Source organism: Apium graveolens, chromosome 7 (assembly GCF_009905375.1).
Source record: "Apium graveolens cultivar Ventura chromosome 7, ASM990537v1, whole genome shotgun sequence".
NCBI lineage: Eukaryota > Viridiplantae > Streptophyta > Magnoliopsida > Apiales > Apiaceae > Apium > Apium graveolens.
In genome coordinates this window covers 189407804-189422628 of record NC_133653.1, presented here as the reverse complement: position 1 = coordinate 189422628, position 14825 = coordinate 189407804, and the positions used below count along the sequence as shown (strand labels likewise).

At 31.4% G+C, this 14825-nt stretch overlaps 2 protein-coding genes across 2 annotated transcripts; one reads left to right on the top strand and one right to left on the bottom strand.

The window, feature by feature from the left end:
- Nucleotides 1-654: 654 nt before the first annotated feature.
- On the bottom strand, nt 655-1290 carry LOC141674273 (uncharacterized). Its single transcript, XM_074480993.1, has one exon. It carries the CDS (start codon nt 1288-1290, stop codon nt 655-657), a length of 636 nt encoding a protein of 211 aa, XP_074337094.1.
- A 1311-nt stretch (nt 1291-2601) lies between these two features.
- On the top strand, nt 2602-3624 carry LOC141674271 (glutathione S-transferase U20-like). Its single transcript, XM_074480991.1, has 2 exons — nt 2602-2919; nt 3271-3624. The coding sequence occupies exons 1-2, from the start codon at nt 2602-2604 to the stop codon at nt 3622-3624; spliced, it is 672 nt and encodes a 223-aa protein (XP_074337092.1).
- The last annotated feature ends 11201 nt before the right edge of the window (nt 3625-14825 follow it).

Sequence of the window (14825 nt, the reverse complement as noted above, 5' to 3'; positions counted from 1 at the left end):
CTTAGTCAAAATACACTGTTGTTGTGCTTCCTGAATGTGGATCTTGTATAGGCGATTTCCTGATCGCTTCACCTGCATTAACATTCTCCCACAACTTTCATAAACCCACAGATTTTCGCCATCTATGACCACTCTATTTCCTTCCTCGGAGAGTTGTCCGAGACTTATGATGTTGCTCCGAAGTGTGGGAATGAAATACACTCCCTGCAAAACAAGTAATTCGAATTGACCCTTTTCTTTCGATTTTCACCAGAGACCCATCTCCAAATTTTACCTCGCCTTTTATCGTTCTCTCCAAGCTCACAAATTTTTCTCTATGTCCAATCATATGATTGCTAGCCCCGTTGTCGAGGTACCATGTGTTTTCTTCTACTTCTTTACTGTTGTTCACTCCTTTCTCCTCGGTGAATGCCAATACACCGTTGTCACACATGGCCATGAACAACGCAGGTTCGTTGTCACTTGTTTGAGTCAGGTTCACCTCACCCCTTTGTTGTCTTGATCTCACAGGTTTACGGCACTCAGCTGCGAAATGCCCGTAACCACCACAATTGAAGCACTTTACTTGGCTTCTATATCTCACAATACGATTATCTCGCACATGATAATCTCTTCCACCACCTGGAGACACACCTTTTTTCCAGACCTTTTCAACTATTCCTCTCTTGTCAATAAGAGCTTCCCATCGCCATTCTCCCTCTTTTGCCATTCTTCCTTAGTCAACATTAATTGTTGTTCCTCGCCATTATCTGTTGAACCCTGCAGTCTCTCCTCGTGAGCCCGAAGTGATCCAACCACCTCTTCTACTGACATGGATTCCAGGTTCCCAAATTGTTCAATTGCTGAAGCAATTTGCAGGAACTTATTTAGAATAGCTCTTATCAATTTCTTTACAACTTGTCCTTCTCCAATTGTTTCCCCCAATGCCCGGATATTCGTTACCAGCCCATTGAGTCTCATGCAGAAATCTTCTATTTGTTCCGAGTCTTTCATCTTGATAGTTTCAAAATCTGATCTTAGAGTTTGTGCTTTTGCTTGCTTCACCTTATCAGATCCCTGGTACAAAGTTTTGATGGCCTCCCAAGCTTGTTTGGACGTCTTCTTCTCTGCAAGTGCCAGGAGCACGTCATCTGGAATGCCCTGGTAAATAATAGTCATTGCACGCTTGTCTGTCTTATCTTCAATTGGAGCTTTAGGATCTTTGGGTTCAATTACTTCCCACACCCCATATGCTTTCATAAAAACCATCATCTTTTGAGCCCACACAGTGTGATTTGTTTTTGTCAACATTGGATAGCTTAAGCCGAAAGAATCTCCTTACTCCCCTCCTTACTCTTGCTTTTCTCCATCTCTCAAATGCGTGGTATGATTTTCCAGGAAAGTTGCTCTGATACCAGATGTTAGTTATATAAAATGAAAGTACTAAACAAATTAGATTGATCGTCTGCAATGGAAAACTTTTCTTAAACTTCTTAATCTGAAATACAAAGGCAACGATTACATATAAACTACCACTAACTGAGATGCTAAAAACCAGGAAGACATGTCCTAGTTTATCTCACAATTATTAGCTACTCTCCTAAACCAATGCAACTAACCAAAGACTAATTCTCAGCCTAACGTTCGTACACCTGATGACTTATTGAATGTAAACAAACATAAACAAATATATGTTTAGATTAAAATAAAAACCCAACAAATATTCGATTTTACACTAATTCAAGCGCTTTTATCTCCGATTCCGCTTAAGCACGTTCGCTTTTTACGACACTGATAATCATTGTTTCGAAAGTATAGGCCAACCGACAAGACTTTTAAGTTAACAGTTGCACTTGCAGATTAGTTACTTTAATATCAGTCTAATTTTTTCCAGCTTTGTTCAGTTCATCAGCGATGGAGTACAGTTAATCTATTTCTAAAAAAAATGTAGAGTAAGGATCATATAGTAACCCCCAGAGTATGCTAGTTTTAAGGTTAATGTTAGTTATTTGCTCTGAGTTCACGTATGATACATGGAATGCCAATGGAAGTGGAGGAAAAGGGAATCATAGAAACGAGAGAGAAAAATGAATTCCAAAATGAGTTAGGAAAATGTACTCCTCAATATTGACGAGAGACGCGGAGCTCTTAAATATTTGAGGATGACTTAGGAGTGTGTTGGAGATACTTTCCACTTCAACTTGATCAAAATCTAACCAAAAACCATGTATAGGGTGGTTGTTGGAGTTGCTCTAAAGCTAATCTCCGGAATGATTCAGGAAGTGTCAACATTAGGACATCGAACAACTCAAGGTAGTTCAAATTCCAGCAAGCAATGGTTTAGGGAATTGATATTGTGATAGTCATAGTATTAAAGTGCCGGCATTCCCATGCAAGGCAGCAAACTTCCATATATGCTCTGCCAAATTCCAGCGTTCTGATGACAAAACCGAAGCTGCTTGGGAGGATTTAACCACGTCGCACTGTTTTGGTATCAAATATTAAAGATTTAAATAATTATTTGTAGAACTCTAGATGCTCCTTATAAATACATCAACATAATACGCAATCCGATATACCAAACAACCATCAAGAGCTGTATAAACATATTCAACAGCAACTATGCCTAAAGAGGGAGTGAAATTGCTGGATATGTGGGCAAGCCCATTTGGAATGAGGGCAAAAATTGCTTTACTTGAGAAAGGTGTTGATTATGAAACGCAAGAGGAAGACTTGTTTGGAGGAAAGAGTGATTTGCTACTGAGCTCAAATCCAATCTATCAGAAGGTTCCAGTGTTGTTACACGATGGAAAACCCATGGTTGAATCTTCCAACATTGTTACCTACATTGACGAGGTCTGGCCTAATCCACCATTGATGCCTGCTTGTGCTTATGGCCGAGCTCGGGCAAGGTTTTGGACTCACTACATTGATGACAAGGTTTGTTTATTAAACATTTCACTCAATAACATTTGTTTTGGAAAAAAATGTAGCGACTTAAGAGTGGAGTCAGTTCGGATGAATACACCGAAATGAAACGCAGAAATGTCACTAGACTTTTTGATATTGTCCAAACCATTCCTCTGAAAACCACTTCTATAGACCTAAAAATCGTAACATTACTACTAGGCATGACTTTTATGTATTGCCATTCTTTTTTCATGTTTGTTTAGTCATCACCAGTTCGCCACAGTTATCCATTTACAACTGCAAGTCAATTTTCATGTTTTATTCATCACTATCACTACAGTTATCCATTCACTTTGGCCTGTTGTCGTGTTGATGCTGCAGTTATTCAGCGGAGGAAGGGATATCTGGCTAAGCAAAGGAAGAGAGGATTTGGAGGTTGCAAAGAAGGAGTTTATCGAGATACTTAAAGTACTGGAGGGAGCTTTAAGCGATAAGGATTATTTTGGGGGCGACTCTTTTGGTTATGTTGACATCATGACTATCCCAATAGCCTCTTGGTTCCCTGCTTCCGAGAAATATGGAGACTTCAAGGTTGAGGATCACTGTCCCAAGATAACCGCCTGGATTAAAAGATGCATGGAGGTCAAATCTGTTGCTAAAGTTCTTCCTGAAGGCGAGAAAATCTGTGGATGCGTTGCTTATATCAGGAAGTTGAATGGTTTTGCAGAAGAGTAAGTAGCTAGCTACATAGCAAATCAGTGTGTGCTGCCTGATTTGTCATTCTGTATTTGCTTAGATTGATCTTATACTTTCATGTATGCTGAAATAACACAATCCGAATAATCATTTTCTTATATCACCCTTTGAGGTTCATAGGGAAGGTTATAGAAAATTAAGGGGCATATCTTGTCTAGCGGATATCTGATCAAGCTTGATTCTGTTATATTTGCTTTCAGCTTCTGTAATGGTAATGCAATACATATAATCTATAGACATGGACTTGTTTGTGTGTTGATTAAATTACCTTGTGTTGGTTCTCTATTCTATTAGAAACATAATTTTCCGAACCAAGTATGGGGTGGTATCTGCGAGACTAAGCCTAGCACAATATTGTTGATCCGAACCAAGTATGGGGTGGTATCCATCTGCCAGACTAATTAAGCTTAGCACCTCCAGTTCTATGATAACAATGACTCAAGATCCGGTTCACATTACAGACATAACTTTTAGCTTCTATCCAAAATGTTTTTAGTGTGGCTCTACAAGACATAAAAGTTGTAATGGAAACACCTGTGAAACAGACAAAACAATCATTAATTATAAAGGGACAATGTGAACAGATATAGTAATAAGTAAGACAAAGAAGAAAAACAAGAAGCTTAGATAATTGAGTCTGGTTCCTTGCAGGCTTGCGGCGACATACTTATCGAAGCAATAACTAGTAATACCGATTCTTTATGTGAATACACGAGTTACATTTACCTTATATTGTCTTTAAACAAATATTAATTTTTTTTTCTTAGAATTTACATCTTACATATGTTTCTACAATCATCAATCAATGAGGGATTCGAGTGCTGGATGACATAAGTACTACTACTACTGCTACTAATATGTTACAGATTAAAATAAAGAAAAGAAGAAAAATATAAAACTTACAAAGCAGGGAAAAGCACCAAATGATGGATTGATGAAAAGGAAAAGCAAACAACTGATTCTTGTTTGCCACGTTGGAAATCTCTTACTTCACGTGGCAAAAGCCTGGACCTACCTGCTATTACTTGCGGACCCCATACTATCCAGTAATCTCTCCTCCTTCATAGCTGCATAAAACTTAATTAATTAATGGAGACTCTGTATTTAAAAGTTAAAGCTTCCGATATGAACTATTCCTTATTTTGTTTTACTGTTTTAGAATCTCTCTCTCTCTTTTATTTGCACTTTAGGACGTTCTCACCGAACCAATACGTAATTCATCAGGCCAAAAGACACTACACATATGCAGAAGGAGCATTGTTTTATAAACAATTATTTTTCATTTTGTAAAGAGATTCAAGTTCTTCCAACTTCATATTTGTACATGTAAGACGAAAATTATATAGGTGAATGATCACTAGTAGAAAATTAGATACAAGTTATATTCTATAAGCATAGCAGTTTAAGAATCTTTCTTTCTTTGTCTACATATTGCAAATTTAACATTCAAAGTTCATGATATAGTCCTATAATTCGATACATTTTGATCATGAGATTTTAATCCGTTACTAAGAATAAAACCTAGATCTATTAATATTATTAATATTATCCTTCTCTTTAACAGGCTGAAATTTTATGATTTAAACGATTGAGAAGTAATAACAAAAATGATTAATATTATTGAATTATAAATTTCAACTCGGTTTTTAAGTGCTAATTAAAATCTAATTCAAACATGCTACAGACCTACAGTTTAGTTAATGGGAACCTGGATGGAATGACCACCCTGGATTAAGCTGTAGCAAATAAGCATGCCGCCAAATGAAGAAAAGAGACCTGGGAGAGTTTATGTTTTTGGAATCTGAGTGTAACCCTAAACATGAAAAAGAGTGCAAACCTGGTATTGGAACCCCATATTTACCATGTGAACGTAATAGATCTACAGCCAGCCTACGACTGAGCTCGATTCCCAAGAAAACACAAGATCCAAGTATAGAATCATTTTATAACTCCTACTAAACAATCATACCGTAATCACGACCTTGAGCTGCAAAGACATATACTCAGCTTTATGGCAGTTTGTGCGGCTAGTGGAAGAGTAATTTTGAAGGGCATTTATTAGCTTACTAATTTGTTGATATTTTTGAGAGTGACTAAATAATGTTGTTGTTAACAAGATTACAACAAATTTAGTTTTAATGCTGTAATGCACAAGACTAATACTAAATATCCTATAGGATTTTGAAAATAGAATAAAACGCTATTTCGTGCAGTATTTTACCTTATTTTTTTTTAAAAAAAAAACCATACAAGCTACACCATGTAGCGTTATGGTCTCGAATTTCTTTTTCTTTTATTTTTTAGCTTTTTGTTGTGCCGTTTTGGAGCCGGAAACACCACTTAATGTTACATTTTTAACTGTCATTTTTAAATTTAATGATTTACCCTAATTTAACAATTTTTAAATTTTTAAGGTTCAATAATCTCCATTGGGGTTTTAAATTTTTTTTTAAAAAAAGAACAAATAGCACATCAAATTTAACAATTTTTAACATTTTAAAGTTCAACAATCTCCTTTTGAATTTTTAGAAATATTAAAACATAGAAATTAATAAAATTTACACTGATTTAGAGTTAGGGCCTCCTAAACCCTATTAACCAAAAATGTAAACTTTAAATTAAATAATTTTAAAATTAAGGGTGTAATTTAGTTTAATAAAATTTTATATTTTAGGATTCACTAATCCCTTTTTGGGTTTGAAATAATTTAATTTTTTTTTGTTAATTAGGGTTTAATAATTTTTTTTTAGTTTAAATATATATATATATATATATATTTTAAAAATAATATGTGTAAAACGTTGAATTAGTGTTTCAGGGTCAAAACGTTCCATCATATAGAGTTTTGGGGCCAAAACAGTACATTACGTAACATTGTACTATTAAAAGTTAAAAACGCTTGATTTAGCAAAAAAAAAAAATTAAAAAAGCTTGAATCATATAAAGCTACATTAAGTGGCGTGTGTGGCATTGAAATTTTAAAAAAACAAAGACACAAAACGTTACATCATATAGCGGTTTGAGTTATTTTTCAAATCATACCCGATATAGCGTATTAGAATAATATTTTAAATCGAATTTTTAGAAGTAATATTTTAAATCATTTTTCACCTCAAAATAATATTTAGAGTCAACGTCCAGCTGTCATGTGGAAAAATCAACTGCAGTATGACCAAATTATTCTCATAATCTTATTGTGCTTTAAAGATAGGTTGAAGTTAAACGGCGGCTGGTGTCAATATTAACATCAACATAAATTAAGGTTGTGCATCTGTAAATTGGTGTGCACGTATTTCATGAATTATTTTACATATAACTAGAATTATCTTCGTACACATGACTAATACAGCGCATCCCCCATTATAGTAATTTAAAATTTAGAGGAAAATAATTTAAATTCGCCGGAGAATGCCGGGTCCGCCTCCCTAACGCGCATTCCGATTAACTAGAGATTTTTACCCGCGCTATGTCGCTATGTAAACCTGTCAATGTCAATACTGTTATACGACACGTGAATATGGTACGAAACGACACGAATAATTAGTGTTTGGTTTCGAAAATTTGGTACACAAACACGAAATTGCACGAACACGAAAAAACATGAATATAATTAGTATCGGGTTTGGGTTTCCAATACAGGTACACTGACACGGAATGAAAGTACACGGAATAAATAAATAATTAAATTTTTAAAAATATATAATATACATATATATACTAAATACCAAATGTGAATTTTACTTATTCTAAATAACATATATATAATTATAAATACTAAAATATATTTTATTGTTCATCGACTACGTGAGTGAGCACCTAACCCTTTAATTATCTATTGCTTGACTACGTGAGTGATCACTTCACCATTTAATTATATTGCATTTTTTAACAATTAATATTTTTCATATATAATCCGTGTACTTTAGTGTACTAAATCGGGTAAACACGGATATATTAGTTCCGGGATAGTGTCACCAAATTGGTACACGAATACAAATACGGGTCGGGTTCGGATTTAAGGTTTGGTACACGAAAACACGAAAGTACACGGAATGTTTGTACACGACACGGAACGTTGCCAGGTCTAACGCTATGCGTGCTAATAAATTTTAATTTTTAAAATATTTTAAATTATGCAATTATACTTAAATTGTTAGTTAATAATATATAACTAATTCAGTTAAGAGAGGCGTTGATATTTTAATTCTATTTTATTTTGTGTCGTTCATTTTCTCAGTCGATAAATATTATTTTCACGGTTTTTTCAGTTTATAAATGTTGTTTACGCGTGTTTTCATTTGATACATATGTTTTACAAGAATATGTTTTTTTACATATATTGCAAGAATATATTTAACCTATTAAACACATGTATTTAAATTCAATTTTTATCAATTACTCCTCTAACGACATTAATATATATAACTTTAATATAAAACTTAGTTCAATATTACCCGGCATCGCCTTACGGCGACACCTCGCAGTTTAAATTTAAAAAATTAAAAAAAATGTAAAAACTAAACATAAGTTATTTTGAAATATGTTAAACAAAAATCAGATATCATTCCTTAACACATACAATATACACAACATACAAAATTAGAGCATTAAAATAAAAGTTAATTATTCCGCTAAAAGAAAACTTTAAAATTATTTTAACATATTGATAAATAAAAAAATTAGAGTGTTACAATAAAAGTTAATTATTCTGCTATTAGAAAACTTTAAAATTATTTTAACACATTGATAAAAAAAACTATATTTATTTATCAATATTTTTATTTAAAGTAAAAGAATATGTATTTTTGATACAAAGTATGAATAAATAAAGGATTTTAAAATCAGATTAGATTATTTTTTTTACTTATATTAATTTCTATATAATTTCGAAATTATAATAAAATTTAAATAAGATGTTTTTTTATAGTACGCAACGTCGTCTCGTATTATATATATAACTCAAAATATGTAAAGGCAAGTATGAATATATTATAATTCATTGCCTTTTAGGAATAATATCCTTCAAATTATATATTTTTTTAATTTTCTAAATCTTAGTTTTTTCGTCTCGAAGAAAACTTAATAATTTATATCTTTATTTATAACTAAATTATTTTCTTTGTCCAGAGATAATTATAAATAATTTTTAAAAAAATAAAGGGTTAAAAAGTTTAACACAAAATATAGAGTTAATTAATTGAAATAAATTTTATTTTAAATCTATTTATATTTATGTAGTAATTTTTCTTCACTTTTAAAATAATGTATATCATTCCCGGTTATATAAAATTGTGTATTAAATAATCTTTAAATATTAGTAAAAAAATATTAATAAAAGGTTTGTTATATCACATACTTGAAAATTTGTTAAATACATAACTTCAAGAAACATATAAATTCGAATTCAATTTTTTTATTAATTACTCCTCTAACGGCATTAATATATATAACTTTAATATAAAAATTAGTACAATATTACTCGGCGAGGCGACGCCCAACAGTTTAAATTTTAGAAAATAAAAAAAATGTAAAAACTCAACATAAATTATTTTGAAATATGTTAAATAGAAAATCACAATATTATTCCTTAACATATACAATCTGCACAACATACAAAATTAGAGTATTAAAATAAAAATTAATTATTCCGCAAAAAGAAATCTCTAAAATTATTTTAACATATTGATAAATAAAAAAATTAGAAAATTACAATAAAAGTTAAGTATTCTGCTAATAGAAAACTCTAAAACTATTTTAATAGATTGATAAATAAAAAATATATTTATTTATCAATATGGTTATATAAAGTAAAGGAATATGTATTTTTGATACAAAGTATGAATAAATAAAGGATGTTAAATTAATGGTGCATCATTCTTATAATTACATATTCTGAAAATCAGATTAGATTATTTTTTTACTTATATTAATTTATATATAATTTTGAAACTGAAATAAAATTAAAATGATATATTTTTTCATAAATATGCGGCGCCGTCTTATACTCAATATATAATTTAAAATATGTAAAAGCCATTATGAATATATTATAATTCGTTGCCCTTTATAAATAATATTCTACACATTATATATTTATTTAATTCCTAAATCTTAGTTTTTTTTTCTTGAAGAAAAGTTAATAATTTATATTCTGAATAATTATTCTCTTTGTCCAGGAATAGTTATAAATAATTTTCAGAAAAAACGAAGGGTTAAAAAATTTAACAAAAAATATGGAGTTAGGTCATTTAAATAAGATTTAGCTTAAATCTATTTATATTTATGCAGTAATTTTGCTTTACTGTTAAAATAATGTATATCATTCTCGTTTATATAAAAATTGTGCATTAAATAATCTATAAATATTAAATTAATCAATAAATATTAGTAAAAAAAATTAATAAAAATTTCTGTTACATCACATAAAATTCTTTAGCAGCTTCATCATCTAGTATTGCTTCTTCTAAGATGATTTTATTTTCATTCTCCTTTGATTTCTCAGATGGAGTAAGATATATCTAAATATCAGTCTTTCAATATCTTCAACTTTCTCTAAGGCTTGAGAACCGTCTATGGAGGTGTTGTTCAACTTTCTCTAAGGCTTGAGAACTGTCTATCGAGGTGTTGCTGCAACAACTTCTTTGCATGACAAAGACTTTGAGTCTTTTAATATCTTCAACTTTCTCTAATAAAGGCTTGAGAACTTTCTATCGAGGTGTTGCTGCAACAACCTCTTTGCATGACAAAGACTTTGAGGCTATAAAAGTGACTGCGAGAGTGGAAGACATTGGTGATACTCTTGTAACTCACTCCTCCACCAAATCACTTATGAAAATACCTAATTGAGCAAAATAAAAACAAATAAAGCATGTACATAAATATGCTAATGGATAATTATCAATTTTAAGTTAGAAGCCACCGTAAAAAAACACTCAAATCAGTAATCATGTCAAGAAAGATTGTCAAAATATAGAAGAGATATAAATTTAAATAGCAATGATTACATGAAGCTACTTAACAAATATTTGTGCCAATATAAATGATCTCTTTACCTTGATTTAAATTGTATCCTAAAACACCTATACATATATATAAATTGTATTCCAAAATATTTTTTTTTCATGAAATATATTGTGATGAAGATGGACTGCAAATATATTGTTGTTGGATAAAGAAAATTGATCCACTCCAAAGTATAAATTGCATGTGTAGTGGATAGATGTATGTTAAATATCTAACATCATGATTCTATATATTGACAAATAGATGCTTTTTACTTGTGACATATTTAAGCTTGAAATGAAACAAAGTGAATAATCAGAAATTTTCACTTTTCTCACCTAGGAAGAATAAGAGTAAAAATCAGATGTATGAATGGAAAATTTGTTATCCTTCCTAGGAAAGTTGAGATCTGGGAATTATATGAGTTTGGAATATTGGGTTGAAATGTCCACCATTGTTAAAATGTGATTATTACATAGTGGAAGTCATTGAGAAAAAACAATCAGGTACATCTGTTCTCTTTCTAGAGAAATTAGATGATTTCGCGTCAGTATATTATGCCCAAGTTGAGGTTCATTGTCTTGTAATATTAAAGATACCTACAAATGAGCTGCATCATATTTCAGCATTTCGGCTTACCGAGGAGCGAGGTGACAAATTGAGAGGTTATCTAGAGCTGAATACAACAACATTGCCTTTACATTGACTGCTTCAGTAAAGACTAACTTGGAAATATTTTAAATCCTCTGTATTCCCCTTCATCGTGTATGCTTTCTAATATATGTCAAGCCTGATAGTTTTAGCAAGCTCTCCCAAATTATATGAAATACCAAACTCTCCCAGATTAAAATTTGACATGATGTGGAGTTAAAATAAATACAAAGTTCTCCCAAATTACATGAAAGTTTATGACTAATGAGGTACCGAATTGATTTAAAATAAGCTCTTTAGGTAGAATCAATATCAACACCATCAAAATTCACATCAGTATTTAAGACTACTCAAAATATGTTTATTTGCACATAATACAAAAAAAAATCATTTTCTGACTTCAATTCAAATTATAAAATAACCATATTCAGCTCAAAATATAATCTAATATTTTAATGCACATCATTGCATACTACTGTAATTTTCCCATTTTACTAACACTTATATAATCCGAGAAACAGCCATGGGGATATACCTGAAAAAAATAATGTTGATCGGGCAATTAAATCTGGAGGAAAAAACAACGCGTCGTCACTCAATCATTACGCACATAATGATTTTTATAGAAGAACCCTTATTTAACTTTTTACATTCACTATCAAATTGAGCCAGCATATCAATGGTATGCCAAATAATAACAAAATAAAATTAAAACTTTAAATAACTCTTCCAATTTTTATAATACATGGCATGATAATAGACAGTGATTACATATATAGTAATATCGTGTACTATATGGTGGAGTTGAGGTGCAGGAGAGCATAGCCATAAGGTGATATCGAATGGGGTTATTAAGTTGATATCCATAAATCTATCTTCGAGTCTGATAACTTTTTTCAGAATTTTCTGAGAAATAATAACTTTCTTTCAGATTTTTTCGAAGATGTATTCAAGAGAACAAACAATATAGATTTTTCAATGCACAAAATTGCTCTGCACAAACACGTTAAACAACTGAGCAAACAAAGATTGTACTTTTATCGATCTTGTAGATTGAACTCCTGTGCAAAATATGATAATATTATTTAAACCTGAAAAATGAGACGTGAGAGCATAGCAACCTAGGAAGTGGATGATCCCTATGATTTTGACGCCCAATTTGCAAGCCTCATGCCTACGATAAAAAAGAATCTGAACATTATCAGTTTTTCCTTTGTCTAAAGTTACTTTTCTAAATCAATGTAACTATATAACTCCAAAGCTATATACATAATTTTCAATTCTCGTCTCAATCTTAATAATATATAAATTTGTAAATATCAGATAACATGAATATTTAGGATTCACAATTGATAAAAAAGCTTAATATAAATCTCCTATATACCTCCTTACAAAATAATAATGATCTAGTAACTAATACAATTTAAAAACTGCAAACTTCTCATTATTAATAAATATGATACATTTTTATTAAATCATAAACATCAACAACAAATTGCTCGATGTACCTATGTGGCATCATACTTTAACACACAGAACTGTGACACTATAAGATTTACAACGATCTTTTTAAATACTGGAGATTTCTCCAATTACTTCTTCTAAACATCTCAGATATGTGTATGTCGAGTTAGATAAATTAAATTAACAACAAAAGGATGTTACTTTAGCTATGCAAAAAGCAATAAAAGGATGTTGAATAAGAATATATTATATATACTTTGCCACTTTATTTCTTGATTAATCTGAATATTGAGTTCGATACAATAAGTGAATAACCCAGAAAAAAAGAGTGTACCTGACAACTACAACTAATTATATGTTGTTGCCCATTGAAGATACAATTGTTTAAGGGGGTTGGATACAATTATATAAATGTTTTGAACAAGTAATAAAATATAACAGCTTTTTATATTTCTGATAAAAACTGTTACAAAATCCTCTCAAGAAATACTAATGTTCTTGAGAGCTGCTAGGTCGAATGATACTCGAGATCGATACCCTAAGTGATGATCTAAACTGTGTTTATATACTACACAGCTACAACAAATCAATCTAAGATATGCATTATCAAAAACTAACTGAAACTGATACATATCTTCAACTGAATTGATAAAGTCCTATAACTCAGACATAAAAGATATCTGCTCCACATTACAAGGAACAGAACAAATTCTTTTAAGCAGAGTGTCTTCAAATACTGATGACATCCAAATGCTGATGACATGCCAAATCCTGACGACACATCGGTTCCTGATGACACCCGAACAACCAGATCCTGAGCTTCTTTTGATCATTGAGAATTCAATATGTAACAATCTCCCCCAATTTATGCTTAATGTAATGAAGCATAAATTCCATTCTCAATGACGCCAAAACCAATATACAAAATATGCAAGGAGTAAATCTTACTTCAGTATCTTCAGATAACTGATAGTTGTTCCCAGAAAGTTTTTCAATCTTTCTTCCTCCTTATCTCGTAGGACTTTAACAAGCTTTTTCTTCAACTCTCTCTTTTCTTCAGTGTCTTCTCCAAGCTGATAGATGGCTGATCTCAACTTAGAAATTGAGCTTTTGCTTATCTCAAGATCACCAATCAACATGAAGCTCAAACTTACATCTTCATGATCAGGACTGAAGGATAACTGAGGACTGTTGAGAAAAACTTGTAGTACTGCAGCTCCCTTTTTCATCTGCATTTCTTGACCAGTATAAGTTCTGTACTTAGGAACATAATCACCATTGTATTTATCATCTTTTGTCATGACTCTTCTTCTGATGAATTTAAGTATCATAGAAGACCAGTTTCTGGTGACACTGTTCTCAACTCTAAGAAGATAGTGAATGTATTTCAATTCTATCACAGTCTTCATTAAGAGTTGCTGCAATGTAAAGCTTTTTAATTTACCATCCCTGAAAAAGTACAGAATCTCTTCTCTAACATCATTATCATTTATCTTTCTATGAACAATCTTCACAGCTTCAACTTTCTCAAGATGTGAAGGAGAAATTCTTTCACCAAGATTTTCTGTCAGAGTATTTGTATCCAGCAGATCAGAACTTAAAATCTCTATATTAGAATGACCAATAGCTCCTCTGGTTTAAGATTTGATAAACTTCAGTTTCTCATTGTATTCCACCCAAGAAAGTTTCTTGATAGAATTATCAACATCGTCCTATTCTGAAATAGAATCTCTTAACCCAACTGACACAAATTCAATATGCTTCAACCCTTTAGGATAATCGAATGTATAAATATCTTTCCATCTTCTATCCTTCTTGCTGAGAGGAGCATAACTTGTAGACTAATCACTAATCTTCCCTTTTGTTTTATGCCATAGCTCTCTCTTTGATTTTAAAACTCTCTGCAAATATTCCTTGCATGCTTGATCAGCTTTCCTCCTATCAACCTTTTCCTTTTCATCAACCTCTAAAGTATGAGGAGTGACTACTCGAGTAAGGGCTGAGTCATTTAATGCTTTGATCACCTTTTCATCAGAGTCAAAATCAGTTATCAGGTTTATAGC

Coding starts and splice junctions, on each gene's coding strand:
- LOC141674273 (XM_074480993.1), bottom strand. CDS start 1,290: ATGTTGACAAAAACAAATCACACTGTGTGGGCTCAAAAGATGATGGTT.
- LOC141674271 (XM_074480991.1), top strand. CDS start 2,602: ATGCCTAAAGAGGGAGTGAAATTGCTGGATATGTGGGCAAGCCCATTT. Junction 2,920..3,270: donor CTCACTACATTGATGACAAG/GTTTGTTTATTA, acceptor TTGATGCTGCAG/TTATTCAGCGGAGGAAGGGA.